The sequence below is a fragment of the Microcaecilia unicolor genome, chromosome 7 (assembly GCF_901765095.1).
Source record: "Microcaecilia unicolor chromosome 7, aMicUni1.1, whole genome shotgun sequence".
NCBI classification, from domain to species: domain Eukaryota; kingdom Metazoa; phylum Chordata; class Amphibia; order Gymnophiona; family Siphonopidae; genus Microcaecilia; species Microcaecilia unicolor.
This window is the reverse complement of record NC_044037.1, coordinates 218557398-218580260: the sequence shown is the minus strand read 5'-3', so window position 1 is coordinate 218580260 and position 22863 is coordinate 218557398. Positions and strand designations below refer to the sequence as shown.

At 44.6% G+C, this 22863-nt stretch overlaps 1 protein-coding gene across 1 annotated transcript in view; it reads left to right on the top strand.

The window, feature by feature from the left end:
* Positions 1-22863, top strand: part of OSBPL6 (oxysterol binding protein like 6) — a 265393-nt gene that overhangs the window by 163611 nt on the left and 78919 nt on the right. Inside the window, exon 10 of the mRNA XM_030208862.1 lies at positions 18273-18438. Coding sequence (XP_030064722.1) covers positions 18273-18438 — 166 coding nt within the window. The remainder of the gene's footprint in view (positions 1-18272; positions 18439-22863) is intronic.

Sequence of the window (22863 nt, the reverse complement as noted above, 5' to 3'; positions counted from 1 at the left end):
TTCTAGCAAACGGCATAAAGGGATCATCATAATGTTAAACAAAATAAGTGATAGAGGAGAACCTGTGGCACTCCACTACAAGAAACTCATGATGATGAGATAGTCCCCAGTTGCTTAACTTGGTAAGACCTGGATTTTAAAAATCCAGCGAGCCATTTCAAGACAGTTGCACAGATTCCATAATATTCAAGTATGTTTAAAAGTATATCATGATCTACTGCATCAAATGCACTAGACATGTGAAATTGGAGAATTAAAACTTTGTTGCCTAAGCTTAATTTTCATCTAAGATTGGCTACTAATGTAGTAAGAGTGGTTTCATTACTATACCAGGGCCTGAAACCCGATTGATATTTATGTACAATTGAATGATGATGATGATATTTATGTACAATTGAAAGATGCTGAAGATAGCCCCTCTAAAACTTTGACTAATAGAGATATTGAGGCCACTGGTCTGAAGCTGGAAACAATACTAATACTAATTTTACTATTTTGCCGGATCGGAGTTAAGATTATGCTACCTTTGCAAGTAGGGAATATACCCAGAGATAACATTAAAGTTAGACTTGAATGTAGGTGATCAATTAAAAACTTAGGGGCTGGTTTCAAGAGATAATTAGGACAGGAGTCAAGCAAGAATTGTGATTTGGTATATTTGCAAAGGAAATGATTGACTTGGTCCGATGTGATGGGTTGAAATGTCGACCAAATTTTATTCATAGGTGAGCAAAAGGGTGATTGATTTTCCCCCACACTTGTCCTCGCCCTCACCTCATCTAAGCAACCATTCCCGCGATAGCTCCAATCTCATCTCTATCCCCCTCCTCCCCCCCCTCCCTCCCCTTCTCGTGCGCCCTGTGGAACGCCCACTCCATCTGCAACAAACTTCCCTTTACCCACGATCTCTTCATCTCCCATTCCCTTCAACTGCTTGCCCTAACTGAAACCTAGCTCACCCCCGACAATTCTGCCTCAATCGCAGCCCTATGCCACGGTGGATATCTTTTCTCCCATTCGCCCCGCCCAGCTGGCCGCGGTGGCGGCGTCGGGCTACTACTTTCGCCCTCCTGCAGTTTTCAACCTCTCCCCCTACCTCAGTCTCACTGCTTCTCATCCTTTGAAGTTCACTCCATCCGTCTATTCCACCCACTGCCACTCAGAGTTGCAGTCATTTACCGCCCCCCCGATAAATCCCTCCATTCCTTCCTTACCGACTTCGATGCCTGGCTCACCGTTTTTCTCGAGCCCTCATCCCCATCCCTCATTCTTGGTGACTTCAATATTCACACTGATAACCCATCCGACTCATATGTTTCTCAGTTCCTCACTCTTACCTCCTCCTTCAACCTCCAACTGAGCCCCACCACCCCTACTCATAAATCTGGCCACTGTCTTGATCTCGTCCTCTCTTCCACTTGCTCTCCCTCCAATTTCTGCGTTTCAACTCTTCCTCCTCTGACCATCACCTAATCACATTCACACTTGCACCCTCCCCCTCAATCTCGCCCCACACTAACTACTACGTCCAGAAATCTCCAGGCTGTTGACCCCCCCCCCACCTTATCCTCTTGTATCTCTGACCTCCTCCCTTCCATCTTGTCCTCCAAATCTGTTGACAAAGCTGTCTCCACTTACAATGCCAGTCTCTCCTCTGCTCTTGACACCCTTGCGCCGCCCATCTCCCGTCCCACAAGGCGTACCAATCCCCAGCCCTGGCTGACCCCTTGCACCCGATACCTTCGCTCCTGCGCCCGTTCGGCTGAACGCCACTGGAGGAAATCTCGCGCCCATAATGACTTCATTCATTTCAAATTCATGCTATCCTCCTTCCAATCCTCCCTATTCCTCGCTAAACAGGACTATTACACCCAATTGACTAATTCCCTCAGCTCTAACCCTCGTCGTCTCTTTGCCACCCTCAACTCCCTCCTCAAAGTCCCCTCCGCTCCCACTCCCCCCTCACTCTCTCCGCAATCTCTGGCCGACTACTTCCGTGACAAGGTCCAGAAGATCAACCATGAATTCACCACTAAACCTTCTCCTCCTCCTATAACCCACTCTCTCAACCAACCTACCCAGGCCTCCTTCTCCTCTTTTCCTGCTATCACCGAAGAGGAAACCGCCCATCTCCTCTCCTCCTCGAAATCCACCACCTGTTCCTCAGACCCCATCCCCACCAACTTACTTAACACCGTCACTCCTACTATCACCCCCACCATCTGTCATATCCTCAACCTCTCTCTCTCCACTGCAACTGTCCCAGACACCTTCAAGCATGCCGTGGTTACACCACTCCTCAAAAAACCATCACTTGACCCTACCTGTCTTTCCAACTACCGCCCCATTTCCCTCCTACCCTTCCTCTCCAAGATACTTGAACGCGCCATTCACAGCCGCTGCATTGATTTCCTCTCCTCTCATGCCATCCTCGATCCGCTTCAATCCGGCTTTCGCCCCCTATACTCGACAGAAACAGCACTATCTAAAGTCTGCAATGACCTGTTCCTTCGGCAAATCTAAAGGTCACTATTCAATCCTCATCCTCCTCGACCTATCCGCCGCTTTTGACACTGTCAATCACAACCTACTTCTCGACACACTGTCCTCCTTTGGGTTCCAGGGCTCTGTCCTCTCCTGGTTCTCCTCTTATCTCTCCCATCGTACCTTCAGAGTGCACTCTCATGGCTCATCCTCCTCCCCTATCCCGCTCTCTGTTGGAGTTCCCCAGGGTTCTGTCCTTTGGCCCCTTCTTTTTTCAATCTACACCTCTTCCTTAGGCTCCCTAATCTCTTCTCATGGTTTCCACTATCATCTTTATGCTGACGACACCCAGCTTTACCTCTCCACACAAGAAATCACTGCGGAAACCCAGGCCAAAGTACTGGCCTGCCTAACCAACATTGCGGCCTGGATGTCCAACCGTCACCTGAAACTAAACATGGCCAAGACGGAACTTATTGTGTTCCCACCCAAACCCACTTCTCCTCTCCCTTCACTCTCTATCTCAATTGATAACACCCTCATCGTCCCTGTCTCATCTGCCCGCAACCTTGGTGTCATCTTCGACTCCTCCCTCTCCTTCTCTGCGCATATCCAGCAGATAGCCAAGACCTGTCGCTTCTTCCTCTATAACATTAGCAAAATTCGCCCCCTCCTCTCCGAGCACACCACTCGAACTCTCATCCACTCTCTCATTACCTCTCGCCTTGACTACTGCAACCTACTCCTCACCGGCCTCCCACTTAGCCATCTATCCCCCCTTCAGTCCATCCAGAACTCAGCCGCACGTCTTATCTTCCGCCTCAACCGATATACTCATATCACCCCTCTCCTCAAGTCACTTCACTGGCTTCCGATCAGATACCGCATACAGTTCAAGCTTCTCCTACTCACCTACAAATGCACTCGATCTGCAGCCCCTCCTTATCTCTCTACTCTCATCTCCCCTTATGTCCCCACCCGTAACCTCAGCTCTCTTGACAAATCCCTCCTTTCAGTACCCTTCTCCACCACCGCCAACTCTAGGCTTCGCCCTTTCTGCCTCGCTTCACCCCATGCTTGGAACAAACTCCCTGAGCCCATACGCCGGGCCCCCTCCCTACCCATCTTCAAATCATTGCTCAAAGCCCACCTCTTCAATGTCGCCTTCGGCACCTAATCACTACACCTTTTCTCAGGAAATCTAAACTACCCCAACTTGACATTTCGTCCTTTAGATTGTAAGCTCTTCTGAGCAGGGACTGTCCTTATTTGTTAATTTGTACAGCGCTGCGTAACCCTAGTAGCGCTCTAGAAATGTTAAGTAGTAGTAGTAAATTAAGGAATTGATCTAATGAGATGGAAGGGTTTTTCAGTTCTTGTTTTATTTTAGTTATTTCTGTTCAAAATAATAGGCCAATTGGTCCACTGAAGGGACAGATTCATTTGTGGAGGTTACTGTTGCATATTCAGCAATGAGTTAACTATAGCATATAGTTTTCTAGGGTTAATTGTTGTTTTGCCTATGAATTTAGAGTAATAAGTAATTTTAGCTGTTTCCAATGTATCCTGCTATCATTAGTTTTAGTTTTGGACCAAATTCTTTCATATCTTCTGCATTTTCGCTTCATATCTAAGAGATCTGCATTGTACCAGGGAGATAACCTTGGATTAGATCTGGATTTGGTTTTGATTAGTGCAGTCTTGTCTAGAACTATACAATAGGTGTCATTCCGTTTTTGAATAAAGTCAATGGATGGAGGAGAGGAAAAGTTGACTATAGGGTCAATTTTACCTCTGGTTTGAAAGATGTGAGAATCTTTTCTTGTCTTAAGGTTAAATGTAGCTTTCATCCAATTTAATTTAAATGTGAAGCAGCTATGATCTGACCAAGGAATTGATAACTATTGTGGATTAAACACTGAAAAATTAAATGAGTCTCCAAATTTGGTTGCTAATATATCCAGTTGATGACCTTTGACATAAGAAGATTGGCCATTGAAGACTGAGAATTGCCACAATTGAAGAAAGTCAAGAAATTGCTTGGTATTATGATTATTAGGATTGTTAAGGTGAAGGTTGACATCTCCAATCAACAAAATGTCATCATTATTAACACAAGCAGTTGCAATAAACTCATTGAACACTTCTTCCATTTGCTCCCAACTTCCAGGGGGCAGATATATAATAATATTTGAATTGACTTTGATAAGGAAGAATCTTTTGTAGAGATTGTTGCAATTTCTAGTTGGTTATATGTCTCTGTTTCTTAAAATACCCTTGAGAACCCGAAGACAGAAAAAAAATGAACTCACAACCTGTCAGCATTCTGAAAGTCCCCCCCCCCCCCCCCCCCCAAGAGAGAAACCTCACTCCCCAGGCCATCAAGGAGATTTAAGTACTAGACTTCTGGCTCTGGGTGGTAAAGAATGAATATATGGATCCCATATTGAGAGGAAAAGCTTTTCTTTCTCAAAGAAAATCGGGCACCATTTCTCTCCAGTAACTTGAGATTATGAAATCTATTACTCCAGCTCTAAAAGGAGGGAGAATGCCTTTGGATTCAAATAGAGAACCCCAACCACTTCCTCAAAGAAGCCATCCAAACCATATCTCCATAACACTATAAAAAGAAAATTCCAGAAGACACAGTTGAATGCCTTCTCCACCTCGAAGCTAATAAGCAAAGATGACAACTTTTTCTGTTGTACCTCTTCCAAGGATGTTAGAATGGCCCGTATGTTTTTTGTAGCTGTGCGACCCCCTTATAAACCCCGCATGTGACTCGTCAACCAGGGATGGAAGGATCCACGCCAGATGATTAGCCAGTACCTTCGCCAATAATTTACATAGATAATTTAAAAGGCAGGTGGGACAATAGGAACATGGATCGCAAGAATCCTTGCCCGGCTTCAACAGTACTATCATCCGTACCCATTTTAGAGACTCCGGTAAGACTCTAGTTCGAATGATATGGTCCACGACACCCTGCAAAAATTTGTAAATTTCTCCTTGCTTCCAGATAAGATTCTACTAAGAGGTCATATAATTTTAAATGTCAGCGGTTTGATGTCTAATGTGAGGGCAATGCTCTAGATCTTTTTTCCTGTTCTACACAAAAACTACTTGAGCACCTTCTGTCCCTATCAGAGTCTGGCCTCAAGACCAACTCTGTTAGGATTCACCCAGTGTCAGTCTCACCCAGCTGATGAAGGCTCCATTTGAACGACTTGATAACTGTTATCTGAAGTTTTTGACCTGGAAGGTTTTATTCTTGGTGACGGTCACTTCATCCTGCAGTGTATTTCTTCACACGCATCTTTCCTAAGATCGTGTCGGAGTTCCACGTTAACCAGTCGGTTGTTCTGCCAACATTCTTTCCAAAACCTCATGCCCATCCCGGTGAAAGAGCATACTTTAGACTGCAAGAGAGTCTTGGCCTTCTATCTGGAGTGGACTAAAACCCATAGACAGCCCACCCAGCTATTTGCTTCTTTTGACCCTAAGAGGATGGGTACAGCCATCGGTATATGCAGTTTATACAACTGACTGATAGACTGCATCTCCTTCACTTTTGCTGAGGCCAGGATGACTTTGGCGGGTCAGGTAATGGCTTATAATGTCTGAGCTATGGCTGCTTTGGTAACCCACTTGAGGTCAGCCTCCATAGAAGAGATGTGCAGAGCTGTGATGTGTCAGAAGTACACACATTCATATCTCAGTCTTAGAGCAAGACTCCCTATGCGACAGTCAGTTTTGTCAGTCCATCCTTCAAAATCTATTTGTCGTCTAGAATCAGACTCCATTCCCCACTTTTTTCTGCTCCGGGCTGCTCCTTTTTGTTTTTCAGACAACCTGGTAGCTAGAGATTCCCATCTGTGAAAATCTGTTGTTCTGCTTGTCCTTAGAGAAAGTGAAATTACTCACTTATAGCAGGTGTTCTCTGAGAACATCAGCCACATATTCTCACATACCAACCCACATTCCCTAGGAGTTATATTCTGTTAATGTTCTAATAGCCTGTCTGGTCCTTCATGGTGGTGGCAAGCAGGACAACACACGCATATGCATGATGCGTCCTTCTAAAGGCTTATAGGTGTTGCTGAGAAGTTCTCTGCACTGGGGCTTCATCGATGATGTCCTCACAGAACACCTGCTATAGGTGAGTAATCTCTCTTTCTCCCATTCCTACTCTTTCAGCTTCTTCTGAGCTTCAGGACCAGTTACGTATTACTATTTATTTACATCAGAGCGCAGCTTCCAGAATACTTGGCCCCTCCCTTCACTAATAGGTACATGTGCTGTCAGACCTATGTACATATTTGTTACCATTGATGACGGGACTTACAATGTGTGGGAGTGTTAGGTAAGTTCATAAGAATACAAGAAAAGCTATACTTGGTCAAACCGATGGTCCCTCTAGCCCAATATTGTGCTTACAACAGTGGCCAATCCAGGTTACAAGTACCTGGCAGAATCCCAAAGGGTAGCAAGATTCCATATTACCTATCCCCAGGGATAAGTAAATTAATTCTTGTATACAGCTAATATCCCCTTTCCAGGGTTCAGTGCGGTTTACATTCTAGGTGAGACAAAAGCCAATAATGTTAATGTGAGGTATGAGAACAATTAGAGACCATTGGTGTAATGCATGAGACCAAAAACATTATAGGAAAGGATAATAGATGATACTAGATAGAAGTCAATGGATTGTTATGAAGCAGTCTTTGGGAAGAGAGGATTTTAGCCTCTTCCTGAAGCTAAAGTAGCTGTTTCCTATACTGATGGCAATAGGTAGAGCATTCCAATTTTAACTCCAGGTAAGGGAATAGAGAGATGAAAATCTTCTAATTTCACATTTTCTTTTGAAATGGTGATGCTAGCATCAGTTGTTCTTTCAGTCTGTTAGACTGGACCAAACGTAGCGAAGTGGTCTTAGCAATTCAGAGGTGAAACCCTATAAGATTTGAAAAACTAAACAAGCAGCTTTGAACCTGAGTCTTTCTGCTATGGGAAGCCAGTGCAATTTGTTAAGATGAGTTGAAACACTAGTATATCTATTCAATCTGAATATTAGCTAGCAGCTGTATTTTGTATGATTTGCAGTTTTTTCTGATATTGACACTTAATACCAAGAAATAGAATGTTACAGTAATCCAAGTGAGGTAGGACTAACATTTGAACTATTAGTGCAAAAGCGTTTTGGTCAAAGAATGATCTGACTAGACATAGCTGTCTCATTTTGAATAGTATTTTCTTCCATAGCTGGTTAATGTAGAAAGAGAAGGTGAGTGAAGAATCAAGCAAGACCCCTAGTACTCTGATTTCAGACTCGACTGTAAAGCTTTGACCATTGGACAAAGATATTGACGATGGGACCTCAACTCCCTGATTTTGGAACCACAGGACCTTCGTTTTTTGCGCATTCAGTTTCAGTTTATTGGTCAGAGCCCATGTGCTAACAATCCACAACAGACATTGCCTCCTATCCCTTGACTTTTTAATTTTTTTCAGGGGACTCTCATGAGGGACCTTGTCAAATGCTTTCTGAAAATCTTGTTACTTACCTTAATATAAAGCACGAGTTAAATCCAAAATCCTTTCCTTTTTCTTTCTGTAGCCTTGATTCTACTAGAGCGAAGACTTAAGAAATCATGCTGTTTGCTGTGTGTGTTGCAGGGGCGTAGCCAGATAGCAGATTTTGGGTGGGCCTAGTCAAGAATTGGGTGGGCACCAAGTGTTCTCTCCCAACCCCCCCCCCCCCCCCCCCCCCCACCCCCAATGCGATGAGGCCAGTATCAGCAGCTTAGGAAGCTTAGACTGCTGAAGTGGAAAGCAGTGTTTTCAGCACCATCAGGGGGAGGTCTTCAGCTGGCGAAGCTTGGGATCCCCACTAGCTAGCACTAAATATGTGCTGCTGTTGGGTGGGCCTGAGCCCTAAGTGGATGGACCCCAGCCCACCCAGGCCCACCTGTGGCTACGCCATTGGTGTGTTGTAGTTTGTGTGTGAGTCTTTGAGCCTCTCTAATTATCACCCAGACACAATTAGGGATCTGAATCTGAAACTTTGCCCCTCTGTTTACTAAGCTGCTGTTTTGGCATTAGTGCCCAGTAGCCGCTAGAGCAGCTTAGTAAACAGGGGGGTTGGTGAGTTGGATGATTGTGGAGGGACACCTGATGGTTTGCATAATTAGAAGGTGATTAAAGGATAGGTAATTCCATAAATCTGTACAACATACATTGAACTGGGCATAGTGGGAAGCTGAAAGGGCTACGTTACAATTCAAAGAGGGAGGGGATACGAACTTTCTAAAAAATTTTTTTAGCAATATCTGTTGCTTGATGTCATCTTCTTTGTCTGAAATGTTTAATGTGTTTTATGTTTGTTGATTCAAGGATTGCATATTCAACACACCTTCAGGATCTGCTTGTGTGTTTTTAGGTCAAAAGCAGCTGAGCAAGAGCAAAAACAGTAGAAACGTGTCATATTTGTCCTTTTATTTGCTTTACAGGAGCATGGCCGCGTAGCTAGCTTCACAAAGTGGTTGTACTCTGTGTGGGTGCTCACTGCCAAAATGTAGCATTAGGTGAAATAACTTCTCAAATAAAGATACTCATTGTATATGCACAGAAAATGGCAAGAAAACTCAGGAGACACGATCACTGCCCTGCAGGGAACAAAACAATGATGTGGATTATGTATGAATTTCTCTTGGCACCTAATAAAACAGTCTGCATATCTGATGCATTTTAAATTCACCGTAAATAATCCAACAAGGTCTCCAGTGAGCTAATATACTAAATTTTCTGAGTGTAAAAGGCACTATATGGGAAGCATGCTGTGGTGTACACATCACAACATAGATGACATTCTTTACACTAGACTTATCCAATTTCAGTGCTTGAGGGCTGCAAGCAGCACAGATTTTCAGCATATCCCTAATGAATGTGTATATTAACCACGTAATCACTATTGTCTGTATATATGATTTCAACCTTCTTTATTAAACAAATGCTTTAAAATGATAGTTTATATTTTGTTGACATTCTATAAAATTCTATAATCCAAACCTTGCCTCATTCATTCAACATTCACTCTTTATCATACCTAACCACGTTGTACTCCGTTGTCTAATTTTTATGCTCTTCTTCAATAACTCACATAACTTCAATTTATATCGTCATCATAAATAGACTGAGATATTACATGTTTGTTCATAGTGTAACCAGGTCACCCTTCCAGGTGGGAGCCAGGGTCGACCCTGCTTAGCTTTCACTGGCTTCCGTCCACTTTCCTAGCCAGCCACCGCATTTTTGCTCTCTCTCTCTCTCTCTCTCCAACTTGCCAGCTGTGGAGAAACTCAGTCCCACTCCGACAGTAAGAGCAATCCAAGTTCTTTATTGTTACAGATGTCAGCCTTATTGAAACACCTCCAACCATCAGCAAACTTCAATTCATTTCCAATTACAGGCTTTTGTTTTAAACCCTCCCCAAACCTCCAGCCTCACTATCTTCACAGCAGATAGTTTTGGAGATTTAGCTGGAACCACCTCCTCCCTCACCTCCTACAGTTTAAGTTCCAAAATGCACATGCCTTTCTGTCTTAAATCCCTTCCCACCTTCCACAGCACTACCTCTTGGGAACAGACAATATGGTAGCAAGTTGTGCTTTCCAGTTGCTTCCCCACTGCTTTGCTCCCAGCTTCCCCCAACTCCACAACCGGGGCAATGCTGAGGCCACAAAAGCTCTCACCCTGTCTGCACGGGTTAGAGCCAAACCACCCACCTCCATACATTCTTCCTTACTTTCTCCTTCTACCTCTTCTTTATTCCACTCCATCTCCTCCTCCTCCCCAAGCTCCACCAGCTGTTCCCCATCTCCAGGATCAGACCTCATCTCCCAATCAGTCATTCCTCCCTCCTCCTCCTGGGAGTTCAGCTGACCCTGCACTGGCTTCTGGGGAGTGTAGTTTTTCTCCTGCATTACAGCTTTCCCTGGCAGTTTGATCCCTAGAGGGCGCACTGCTCTCCTAGCTGGGCTGAATGACCGGGGATGATGCCGGCTGAAAGAACCACTATCCCCTTTCCCTCGCACTCGCCCTCCGGAGTGCTCACAATAGCAACCTCTTTACATTATTGTTCTTTCCCCTTTTATGTATAAGGAACTTGCATTTTCTTCAGTTACATGAATTTTGTTGTTCCATTTGTCAGTTGTTAATACATCTGACTATACATCATCATTTCTCAAGTCTCTAACGTTGAAATGAACAATAAGCCCCATTCACAACTTTTCCAACGTAATCGTAACTTCCTTTTCCTTATCTGTTGTTCCTTTATCTTCCAGTTTTGCTCCTCGAGTCACACCTCTCCTTGCTTCTCTCCTCCTATTTGAGGTATATATCCAAACTCCTGCCACACCCTACACATATGTGTTTCGCCGTAGTGTGTCTTCAGGGGTAGTGACTAAAACAACAATGATAAGGCCTGGACTTACTTTCTTATTGTTTTTCTCCTTTCTTTATAAAAGTGTATAAACCTTTAAAGTCTCATATATACAGACAATAGTGATTACGTGGTTAATATAGAAATAATTGTAATCAGATTGAAATCAGGGAACTCATTAAGGATTTAGAATATAATGAATGTGTATGAGAGATGTGTATGAATGCTGCATGCCCACAACATCCACTGCATACAGTGGATGCTGTGAGCATGCAAATCTTTCTCATGCATATTCATTAAGGATATCCTGAAAACCTGGCCTGTTTGCAGCCCTTGAACTGTACTTGGACAAGCCTGCTTTATACACACACATTGGTTGACATTTTTTTCTGGACTAAGGGAAATAAATTTATGCAGTCTTGACAGGGGGCCAAAAAAACATTAACTCACATTCTTAATCAGAAAGTAAAATAGAAGGTGGTGTAGCTGTTACCATTCTCTGTTGAGGCCCTCTGATTAATAAATTTACAAATGAAGCTAAGTAGAACCTTACTGTTTAGCTGCCATGTATCTGCCTATCCATCATGTTCAGAGTTCATTTGAGATATACACTCGGGTACTATTTACATCTAGGAACACATATGCTTACTGTCATAAAATGCAGCAAAATGATACTCATCTACAAGGAAACCTCCAAGGTGGCATTTTAGCTGATAATAGTCCATTTTCAAGGGCTGCTCATTAGCACAAACCCAAAGCAGACTCCACACTATATTATGTGAGAGAAACTGTCAGATTTGAGCATTCAGTGACAATTGTATGTTAGTTTATGTACAAAGTGGTATAGAGGAAGCAATGATGTCTCATTGTTTGTGATTATTAAAATGATTGGATACTTTTTTATATTTTATTAATTCACTTTTATACTGTGATTAAGCTCTTGTAGCCCCCTTTTTGTAGTGTATTTAGGGGGAAATTCTATCAGTGGCGTAGCTATGGGGGGCCGGGACCTCCCCCAAATTGGATCCAGGGCCCCTGGTTTGGCTGGTGGGGGTCCCCAAACCCTGCCAGCTGAAGCCTTTCTCCAGTGCTGTTGTCTGTTCATGTCCTGCCCTGCTTCCTCTCACGTTGCGTGCATGCTCGATTTCAGTGAAACTGAGCATACACACTTTCGAACATGCTCAGTTTCACTAAAACCGAGCATGCACGTGACATGAGGGGAAGCAGGGCTGGCAATGCACAGAGAACAGCATTAGAGAAAGACTTCAGCTGGCAGGGTTGAGGACCCTCGCCAGCCAAGGTATGTGGGGTTGCGGCAGGGAGGCAGGCCAAACTGTGCCCCCCCCCCCCCCCACACACACACATTTTGGGCTCCGGACCCCCCAACCTTTGAAATCTGGCTATGCCCCTGAATTCTATATACAGCACTGAAAGTTAGAATACCAGCCTAGCGCACAGGTCACGCCTAACTCTCAGCACTGGACTTACTCCTGATAGAGATAGGCGTAAGTTTGGCGCCTAACATTCAGGAAAGCCCATGCTCTGCCCATGTCTCTCCTATGGCCACGTCCCCTTTTGGGATGTGTGTGGGAAAAGTTAGATGCCAAGGTATAGAATAGTCTGCAGGGGAGGTTCGCATACAACTTTAATCAAGCACAAATTAGCCCCAATTAAGTGACCAATTGGTGCTCATTTCCACCTTAAGTTGCATGCAGGTCTCAGATCCGTGCACATATTCCGGCACCTAACTGTCGGCACTATGCATAGAATCTGGGGGTTAGAGGATAAGTTTATAAGTGCTTATAGCAGTCAAAGGTACATGTACATGTTTTTATTATCATGTTACCCAAAATCCTTCTGTAATATTAAATGTATGTTTTCTCATGTTGTCACCATTCATGATGTATTGTAAGCCACATTGAGCCTGCAAAGAGGTGGGAAAATGTGGGATACAAATGCAATAAATAAATAAATGTATATTCTTGACTGTGTGAACTATGTCAGATTGTTAAAGCGAAAACACACGCTTTGAAATTTTCTCCAGGAGAATTATGTGCACATATTTACACTTGCTATTTTGTGTGCATAATATTTCTGAAGTAAAATATACTGGAGCAGGGTGGAATGGCTGAGGTGGAGTAGCATTGCTGTATTTCAATCATGCTGTTTTCAGGAAAAATCATTTAAAGGGTAGAGTATAATCCTGTTATCAGAGTTTGTAGATGATATGGGCCTACCTTGCCCTAGTCATCCAGTCTTTTGAAAAAGTGATTCCAGTTTCCACAAAAATGGTCCTGCTTTCACTTGTAAACAAATCTGTTTGACCTTGGACAGGGGTCAGATTCTTTTAGTCCTTTTTGACATTTTGGCAGCCTTTGACACTATCAGTCATGGAACTGCATTTATGATCTGTGGGTATATCCAGATCCATCTGAGATTGGTTGCACTCTTTTATGGAAGTCAGGATGCACTTGATGATGTGTGGTGATAGGAGGGAGGGAGGAATATTCAGGCCCCAAGATAGTGTCATTAGGGGTTCCACAAGGCTCTAACTTATCTCTACTACAATTTAACATTTAATTGTACTTTGTAGTATATATCATTCTGCAGCACCATATAAGTACATAAGTATTGCCATACTGAAGGTCCATCAAGCCCAGCATCCTGTTCCAACAGTGGCCAATCCAGGTCACAAGTACCTGGCAAGATTCCAAAAAGCAGTGGATTTTCCCCAAGTCCATTTTAATAATGGTCTATGAACATTTCCTTTAGGAAGCCATCCAAACCTTTTTAAAATCCCACTAAGCTACCTGCTTTTACTACATTCTCTGGCAACGAATTTCAGAGTTTAATTACATGTTGAGTGAAGAAAAAGTTTCCCTGATTTGTTTTAAATTTATTACTTTGTAGCTTCATTGCATGTCCCCTAGTTCTAGTAGTTTTGGAAAGAGTAAACAAGCGATTCACATTTACCCATTCCACTCCACTCATTATTTTATAGACCTCTATCATATCTCCCCTCAACCGTCTTTTCTCCAAGCTGAAGAATCCTAGCTGCTTTAGCCTTTCCTCATAGGAAAGTTGTCTCATCCCCTTTATCATTTTTGTCGCCCTTCTCTGTACCTTTTCTAATTCCACTATATGTTTTTTTGAGATGTGGTGGCCAGAATTTCACACAATATTCGAGGTGTGGTTGCACCATGGAGCAATACAAAGGCTTCTATTTGCTTTGTTAGCCGCCGCTGCTTACTGAGCAGAGGGTTTCAACATGTCATCAACGATGGTGCTTAGTTCCCTTTCCTGGTCGGTGACTCCTAATGTGGAACCTTGCGTTACGTAGCTATAGTCTGGGTTCCTCTTTGCCACATGCATCACTTGCATTTGCTCACATTAAACGTCATTTGCCATTTAGATGCCCAGTGTTCTAAGGTCCTCTTGTAATTTTTCACAGTTCTCTTGCAATTGAACAACTTTGAATAACTTTGTGTCATCAGCAAATTTAATTGCCTGACTTCACTAGTTGCTCCCATCTCTAGATGATGTATAAATATGTTAAAAAGCAGTGGTCCCAGCACAGACCCCTGGGGAATCCCACTATCTACTTCTCCATTGAGAACACGGACCATTTAACCCTACTCTCTGTTTTCTATCTTTTAACCAGTTTTTAATCCACAGTAGGACACTACCTCCTTTCCCTTGTAATAGATTGGTGAGGCTTTGTCTCATTAATCCATGTTTTTGAATATGCTCTATACTTTTGTTCTTTATAATAGTCTCTATCATTTTGTTCAGCACCAACATCTGGCTTACCGGTCTATAATTTCCCGGATCTCCTCTGGAACCTTTTTTAAAAATCGGCATTACATTGGCCACCCTCCAGTCTTCTGGTACTAAGCTTGATTTTAAAGATAAATGACATGTTACTAACAATAGTTCTGTAAGTTAATTTTTCAGTTCTATCAGTACTCTGGGATGCCTACCATCTGTTATGTTTCTGCTAGCAGGTTGAGGAGAGGCTGGAACCCACTTTGCTATGGACTGGGGAGGGTTTGGAAACCTCTCTGCTAGGGTAGCTGGGTGGGACTAGCTTGCTATTGGTCAGCTGAGTAGTAGCTGAAGTCTTCAGCTCAGACGTCAGTAGCCAGGATCTACTTTTACCTGTAGCTTCTGGTAAACGTTGCTTTAGCGTTAGGTCTTTCTTGCTGTAAGCCTCTTATCTCTGCTTGGAGAGCTGTTGCTCTGTGGTGGGGGGGAGGACTCTGTTGCCTCTCTCTCTTCGTGTTCTCTAGTGCTGGTTGTCAGCATTTGTTCTGTGTCCTGTTTTGTGTCTGTTTTCTCAGCATGTAGTTAATTGGCTTTCCCCTGCAGCAGGGCTGTGTGCTGTGGTTGAGGGGTCAGTGTGTGTCTTCTGTGAAGTGTCAACTTGTTTCTTTTTTTTTTTTTAATTCTGTCTGTTGTGGTTCCACCGCTTTCTCTGGAGTTAGTGTGCTGTGTTAACCCTTTGGTCTCTGTGTCTGGCTGTGTGAGTTTTGTGCCCAGAAGTCTTTGCTCTGGCCAGTACTCCTTTTGCTTATAGTGCTGGGTTCTGTCTGCTTTGTCCTGCCTGTCAGTTTGGTTCAGCTTTACCTGATACTACTGCTGCTTCCTGTTGGGCCTAAGTCCTGCTGGCCGCTTGCACCCAGGGGCTCAACTCCTGGGGAATGGTGGCCAAGTGCAGGTGAAGTCTGGTGAAGCTGTTCCGGTATCTTTGTTCCTGCTCTTCCCCGGGGAGTACCTGTTGTTGCCAGTCGGTTCCTGTGGCCCCGCTTCCGCTATCTGGGTGCAACCTAGCCTGTTAGTGCAGGCTGTACGTATCCTGAAGTTCTCTACCTTTGAGGAGTTCTGCACTTCTCGGGAGCTGGAGTCCAGGGTGAGTACCCTGTGGGCTATTTCTTTTATTAGTTGTGGTTCGGTCTACCTCAGGCCTCCTAGATTTCCTTTCTGTCTGGGGCCTGGGCTCACGAGCTGGGTACGAGTAACACCATCCAGTCCAGGAGATTTGCAACTTTTCATTTTGTCAAATTGCGCCATTACATCCTCAAGATTTATAGAGATTTGATTCAGTTTCTTTGACTCGTCAGCTTTGAATACCATTTCTGGCACCGGTATCTCTCCCAAATCTTCCTCACTGAAGACTGAAGCAAAGAATTAATTTAATCTCTCTGTTATGGCTTTGTATTCCCTGATTGCCCCTTTTGCCCCTCAGTCATCTAGTGGTCGAACCGATTCTTTTGTTTATAGTTGTGGATACCAGTACCGAATGATACAAAGTCCACAGCTGTCAGGCTTAGTGCCTTCTTAGTGAATGTTGCTGTATAGTTTGGCATCAATGGGTTGAAACTTGGTCCTGAGAATTTTGAAATCCAGGGTTTAACAGTTTGGGAGGCCACTGCAGGAATCTGTATAAATGGAAGATGTTGGGCTTTGCCCCAGGGGCATGGGCCCCCACAGATTTAGTCCGGGCCCCTGGTACCTTTGCTGGCAGGGGTCCCCAACCCCCTCCAGCCGAAGCCTTCTTCAGCGCTGGTCTCTGGCGTGCTGCATTCGCGGATCTGTGCTGCTGTCTTGAGTCCTGACATCCTGCACGTTCCTTTAAGTGATTCTGAGCATGCTCAGTTTCACTTAAAGGAACGTGCAGGCGTGCCGCGTTCGCTGATCTGGGCTTTCTTCCTCCTGACGTCTGGAGACCAGTGCTGAGAAAGGCTTCGGCTGGCGGGGTTGGGGACCCCCGCCAGCAAAGGTATCTTGTGGCGGTGGCGGCAGGGTTGGAAGTGGCGGGGAAGGGTCAGAAGTGGCAGGGGAGGGGTGGCTGCGGAAGAGGGGCGGCAGCTGGGGAGGTGGGCTAAAATGTGTCCTCCCACCTTGGGCTGTGGACTCCCCTCTCGCCGAGGTCTGGCTACGCCCCTGCTTTGCCCTAAGGAGTGCATATGTAATTTGGAGGTCCTCTTGGATCCCAATTTAAGCTAGAAATATGAAATTTCTGCAGCATTGCAGAGCGTCTTTTTCAGCCGCATGTGCATTGTTGTATTCAACCTTTTTTTAGTTAGGCATGTTCTGGGAACACTTATGTACTGTAGTGATTACTAGGATTGATTACTTTAGTGCCCTTTATCGGGGACTTCCCCCCGCCCCCTCCCCCCAAAAAACCCAAAGTGATTGCAACTTATACAAAACATTTCTTCATGCTTATTGCTGCTGAAGAAGAGATCTGATCATATTATTCCAGTATAAGTGCAAGTACTACGTCTGATTATTTATAACTGGTTAATTATGTTCAAGTACAAAAATGTTCTTCACAATAATCCTTGCTGCAGATCCCCTGGGCCTACAGCAGCTAAATTGGTTGTTTGAGAAAAAATGCTTTTAGCTTTGTGGCCCTGAATGTTTGGAATGCATTTCCTGTGGAACTGTACCTGGAGTCAGACTACCTGGTAGTTAGGAAGATAAATCAAGGCATGAATAGAGCATTTTACACCAGCTTGTTTTCAATAATCTTTGGGACCTGAGTTCTTTGTTTTTTCTTTGACTAACTCCTAGGTGTTTCAGAAGGTAGTGAGACCATCAAGCTTAATTAATTAATTAAACAAACCAGTATGCATACTTACAAACCCTGCTATTCTCCCGCTCTGGGTATGGCTTCTGAACCTGCAGGCAAAACACATCGAAGGTGACACCAAAGATGATGTCAAAGCAAACCGTTCAAAGGACTCAAATAGTTCACATCAGGTGTTTTATTCAAAGTATTCAATGTGTTTCAGCCACAAAGGCCTGCATCAGGAGTCCCTGTGGTGTGGAGAAATTAAATTCCTCAGTGCTCTATAATGTCTGAAAACAACACCTGAACACAGATGTATCAAAACAGGAGCACTGCTCAAATTGCATACTTTGAATAAAACTCCTGATGTGAACTATTTGAGTCCTTTAGACATTTTGCTTTGACATCATCTTTGGTGTCACCTTCGCTATGTTTTGCCTGCTTGTTTGGACCTGTGCGAGGGTCTTTTGTTCTTCTGTGTTTGTCGATTCCTTCTGAACCTGCAGATCAGGTTGGTATATTTGCGCATAACTTTACTTCTGCTTGGAGTGGACATCTTTATGAAAACCAGTTTCCATGGGTACAGTATTACTCATGGAAGTAGCTTTGAAAATTACTCTCCTTAAGTAAGTGCTAATCAGTAATGTAGGAGGGTTCCCTACCGATACACTATTGAGGATTGAGGATAACATCTCATTTTATGCAGACCAAACTAAGTAGGATAGTAGCCTGTTGTATTGTATCACACTGAATTTTGTTGCTTTTTCTTCTCAGGTTCCTTTCAGTGGTTCGCTGACCCCAGTTCGCTTGCATTCTTCGAACCCCAACCTTTGTGCAGACACTGAGTTTCAAAGTCCTCAAATCTGCTTAGCTGACACATTGGAATTTGCCATGGATTATAGTAAACTTCAGGAAGAGTTTTGTCTTGTTGCACAAAAAGGTAACATAAGATGTAATGACATGGAAGTTGTGTAACAAATGCACAGTTTCTGTGGCAACACCAAGATTATCTTAATTTAATTTAATTCAGGATAGATGCAGTATACCCTATAGCAGTGGTTCTCGGCCCAGTCCTTGGGACATGGCTAGCCAATACGTTTTTCAGGATACCCACAAAGAATATACATGAGATCTCATATGTAGTCGTTAGAGAGTGACTGCAACAGGGTTTTCGGTTCCAACCAAAATAGAATCTGCAGCCAAAATTTACTGCTCAGGTTCGGCCAGAACCAAAACAGTAGCCCATCCCCCCTCACTACCACAGCTGCAAGCCCACCTCCCCTCCCGACAGAAAACCTGTCTCTCCGGTTAGTTACGGTCACAATATTGAGATTGGAAATGGCATGAGCAGGAGCAACTGGGACTGCTCCTGCCCATGCCGATTCCAATGCCAAAATGACAGCTGCGACCTCCTACGGCAGTCTTGTGAGGCTGCCACAGGAAGTCATAGCCGCCATTTTCACTATACAGCAGGCGGGGGCAGGAGCAACTTGGGATTTCTCCTGCTCTGAAGAGGCCACTAGAGCACCAAGCTTTTTAGAAGGTAGACCTAGGGAGGGCCTACTGGTAAGGGGTGGAGGGAGAGTGGAGTTGGTGGGCGGACGGGGATAACAGATTTTCGGTTGGGGGGGTCCAGGCTTGCAACAGTGGTGGCACAGACAGGGGGCAGGAGTGGGGAGTTTCGGATTTAGCCAGAAATGCACTGGCATTTTTGGCTGAAACCTGAACCTGGATTTCGCACTGGTTTTGGAGCCGAAAATGAAATTTGGTCAGCCTTTAATGTTCATTGTGGATATCTCTGTAAACCTCAGTGGCTAGATGTGTCACATGGACTGAGATGAGAACACATGCTCTGCAGTGATCTAGGCAAGTTACAGAAAGTTAAAATGATAAATTAAAACAGCACTGTAATAACATAATGTAACTATTCAAGCTATGACTGTGACATTTCATGGTGCTTTACTGTAACTTGAATGCTCATTTCCTTTTCTTTTTTTTTCTGTCAAAGTTACTATGGATTAATGCAGAATAACCGGACACACTGCAGGTTCTGTGCTGCATAGTGTAGGTTAACTTTTTAGTTTGCATGCCTGTGACACAACAACATAATAAGAGAAAATCTATAATTAATAGGAGCTCATTATTAAATTACAGTACTTTTGTTGGTGTCTAAGGGGAGAAGTTATCAAAGTGTGGTAAAAGGAGAGCTTTTACTGCATCTTGATATACCATGGGAGTCGCCAACAGGTTGCTGACTCCTGTGCTAAAGAACCAATGCTGCCTGTGAGCTACCTTGAGTGCACTTTAATTCATTGGCCTGGGAGGATTGGACCTCAGAGTGCGGTCTGATTGTTTCCAGGCCGAATTTTAAAAGGGCCACAGTGCTGTCTGGTCTATCTTCCCCCTCCTGAGTAGCACCTGCACCCCCTAATTACATCCCTACCCCCTACCCCCGATCAAATTCCTCAGTCACTTTCTCCCTCAGTCAGGACACCCTTTTCCTGATGACACCCCCATCAGCCAAAAAAAACCCTCCCAACCCTGGGGATCTACCGGCCCTTACCTCGTAATCCAGTTGGTCCATGAGCAGGAGTGATCCCTTGTCACTACTGCCTTGACAAATGCAATCATAATCTCATGGTAGTGCTGCTGTGGGTTACCGCTAGTGGCAACATTACCACCAAGGGCACCATTTTGTGTGACAGCATTGGCAAGGGCTGGAACGACTGGGGATTGCTCCAGCACACGAACACACTGAGCCATCAGGTATGGGCCAATAGGCCCCTGGGTTAGGAAGGGAAGTTCACAGGGGTTGGGGATGTCATTGGGAAGACGTGGGCTTTGATCAGGGGGTAGGGGTGTCATCAGGGGAGGGAGGCCTTTGATAAGGGGGTTCCTGATCAGGGGAGGTTCCGACTGGGGGAGACCTTTGATGGAGGGTGGGTGCTACATGAGTGGGAGGGAACTGATTCAATCGGTGGGAGTAGGATGTTATTGGGGGAGTTGCAGGAACAGCACTGGGAGCATCAGACTGCGCTTTAAGGTCCACTTCTCCTGGGACAATAAAATAACCCCAGCTTTTGGTTGGGATTATTTTATCATCACTTTAGGGCCACAATGTGACTTGCGGTGTACAGCCAGTGTTCACTGCAAATTGTGTTATGAAATTTACGTAGGAATGAGCTGCTTTACATGCATTTGCATGTTTTGCATCTCATTACCATGTATTGCGTGGTTACTAAGTTTGAGCAAGAGGATTAGAGCTCTTAAATTTGCATTAAGGGGCTAATAGTGCAGGTTATTGCCCTAATATTGGGGTACAAATGTAACAAATAAATAAAATAAATAAATAAAATAATACAGCTTGATAACTTTCCCTCTAAATATCATTACCTGTAATTTTCATTCTCCGAGGACAAACAGGCCTTCTTATTCTCACATCTGGATGACATCATCTGATGGAGCCCAGTAAGGATGCTGACTAATATGCGAGTAATATAGAAGCTTCTAGCAGCTTCCCACCACGCTTGTGCTGGTGCCTTATTGCTTGATGCATGAGTGCGGTCTTCCAGTCTTGTTTTTTCCACAGAGCTGAGAGGACGTGTTCGCATCATCTCTCCTCACACTGTGCTGCTTTTTTGCCAAGTGCCTTCCCGTACTGGTTTATTTTCTTTATTCTTGTCATAAAGTTTCTCAATTTTCTTTTTCCCCCACTGTATTTTTTTGATTTTTCCTGCACTTTTAAAGTTTTCTTTATTTTCAGGTGTGGCTGCCCGGTTTAGACTGCAGCCCTGACCTCAAGTTGAATGTGCCTCTTTTTGAGAGTTTAAGGTTGAGGAGTTTAATTTAGCCGAGATTCTTTTTTCACTGTCACTAAGACCCCCAGTAGCTTCAAGAGGTGCGCCCAATATAGATGGGTGATTTCTGTCATGAACCTGCATAATTGGTGCATTGGATGCTTTGGGCCAGATCATGTCCCCTCTGATTGTGATCTCTGTTTAAAAATGCAGGTGAGAACTCAGAGGGTGTAACTGACTCAAAGAGAGCAACTTTTTTGCTCCTCAAAGGCCAGAACATTGACTTCAGCACTGTTGGCATCGACCTCCATGGCTGCTCAGACTTCGTCATCCACTAGGAATGCACTGGCATCGATGGGGTTTCCACTTGTCTGGACACCGGGCATTGATAGCAGGCCCTGGGACCTGTCAGCATCAGACCCGACACTGAGGATATGCACAGGTTTCGCATCGTCCTCATCGGCACCTGGGGATCAAAGCTTTATTCATCGGGAGAAGTCCAAGAAGCATAAGCACCGATCTTCCTCAACACACAGTGCTGGGAGCACCAGGACATCGAATTCTCCGATGCCTGAGAAGTATCTGCACCAGGAAGAGCGCTCCCCTCCTTAGAAGAGGTGCTGGTGCACGAGTCATCGAGTGGCCTGGTCCCTACCACCAGTTTGGCACCGACATCTTCTCAGGCTGCCTCTTCCCTGGCTCCCATGCCTTCTCCGATGCCCACCTTTGATGAGCAGTTACAGAACATGCTCTGAGAGGAGCTGGCTCAATTACTACAGGGGCCTTCCACTCAGACATCGAGTGTGCTTGCACCACCAGCGAAACAGCCCCAGGCCCTCTCCAAGGCTCCATCGGTGCTGGTGTCCAGATCTTTGACGGTGACGCCTCACAGGGTATCGACCTCGATTTTTAGACATGCATTACTACTCTCGACATTCAGGAAGAAGCTTCTCCGGAGTCTGAGAGTAGGGCTGTACCTCGGGGCTCTTCGGGGCATGGACCTTGCTTCACCAGGCCGAGGTTGGTGCAGACTCATTCAGCTGCCTCTGAGTATGCGGAAGAGACTGATTGTGACCACTCTTGGGAGTCAGATGAGGATCCACATTATTTCTCAGAGGAGGAGTCATATGGTATGTCATCTGACCCTTCTCCTCCTCAAGAGAGATGGAAATCTCCACCAGAGGCATTCTCTTTCACTAATTTTGTGAAAAAGATGGCTGCGGCCATCCCATTTAAGTTGAAGACAGATGAGGAGCCTTGGGCAAAATTTTTGTCTGTCCTGGGCTATAAGTCTTCTCCTAAGGAAGGGGGTCGGGGGGGGGGGGTCACATGATGCTAGTGAGCTGAGCAGATGTGTCTTTACCCGGCTCCGCTCCTGCTGCCCCGAATCATGCTAATTACCAGCATAATAACCCCCGAATCGGCTCCAAGGTTACCTGGCTGAAGATAGGAGGCACAAGTGCTCCTCACGGTGGGTCACAAAGTCCCAAAAAGTTGGAAACGGTGGTTATGCCCGCGAAGACCCCACAGGTGAAGAAGCACTGCACACAAAGTTCGCAGTCCAAAAT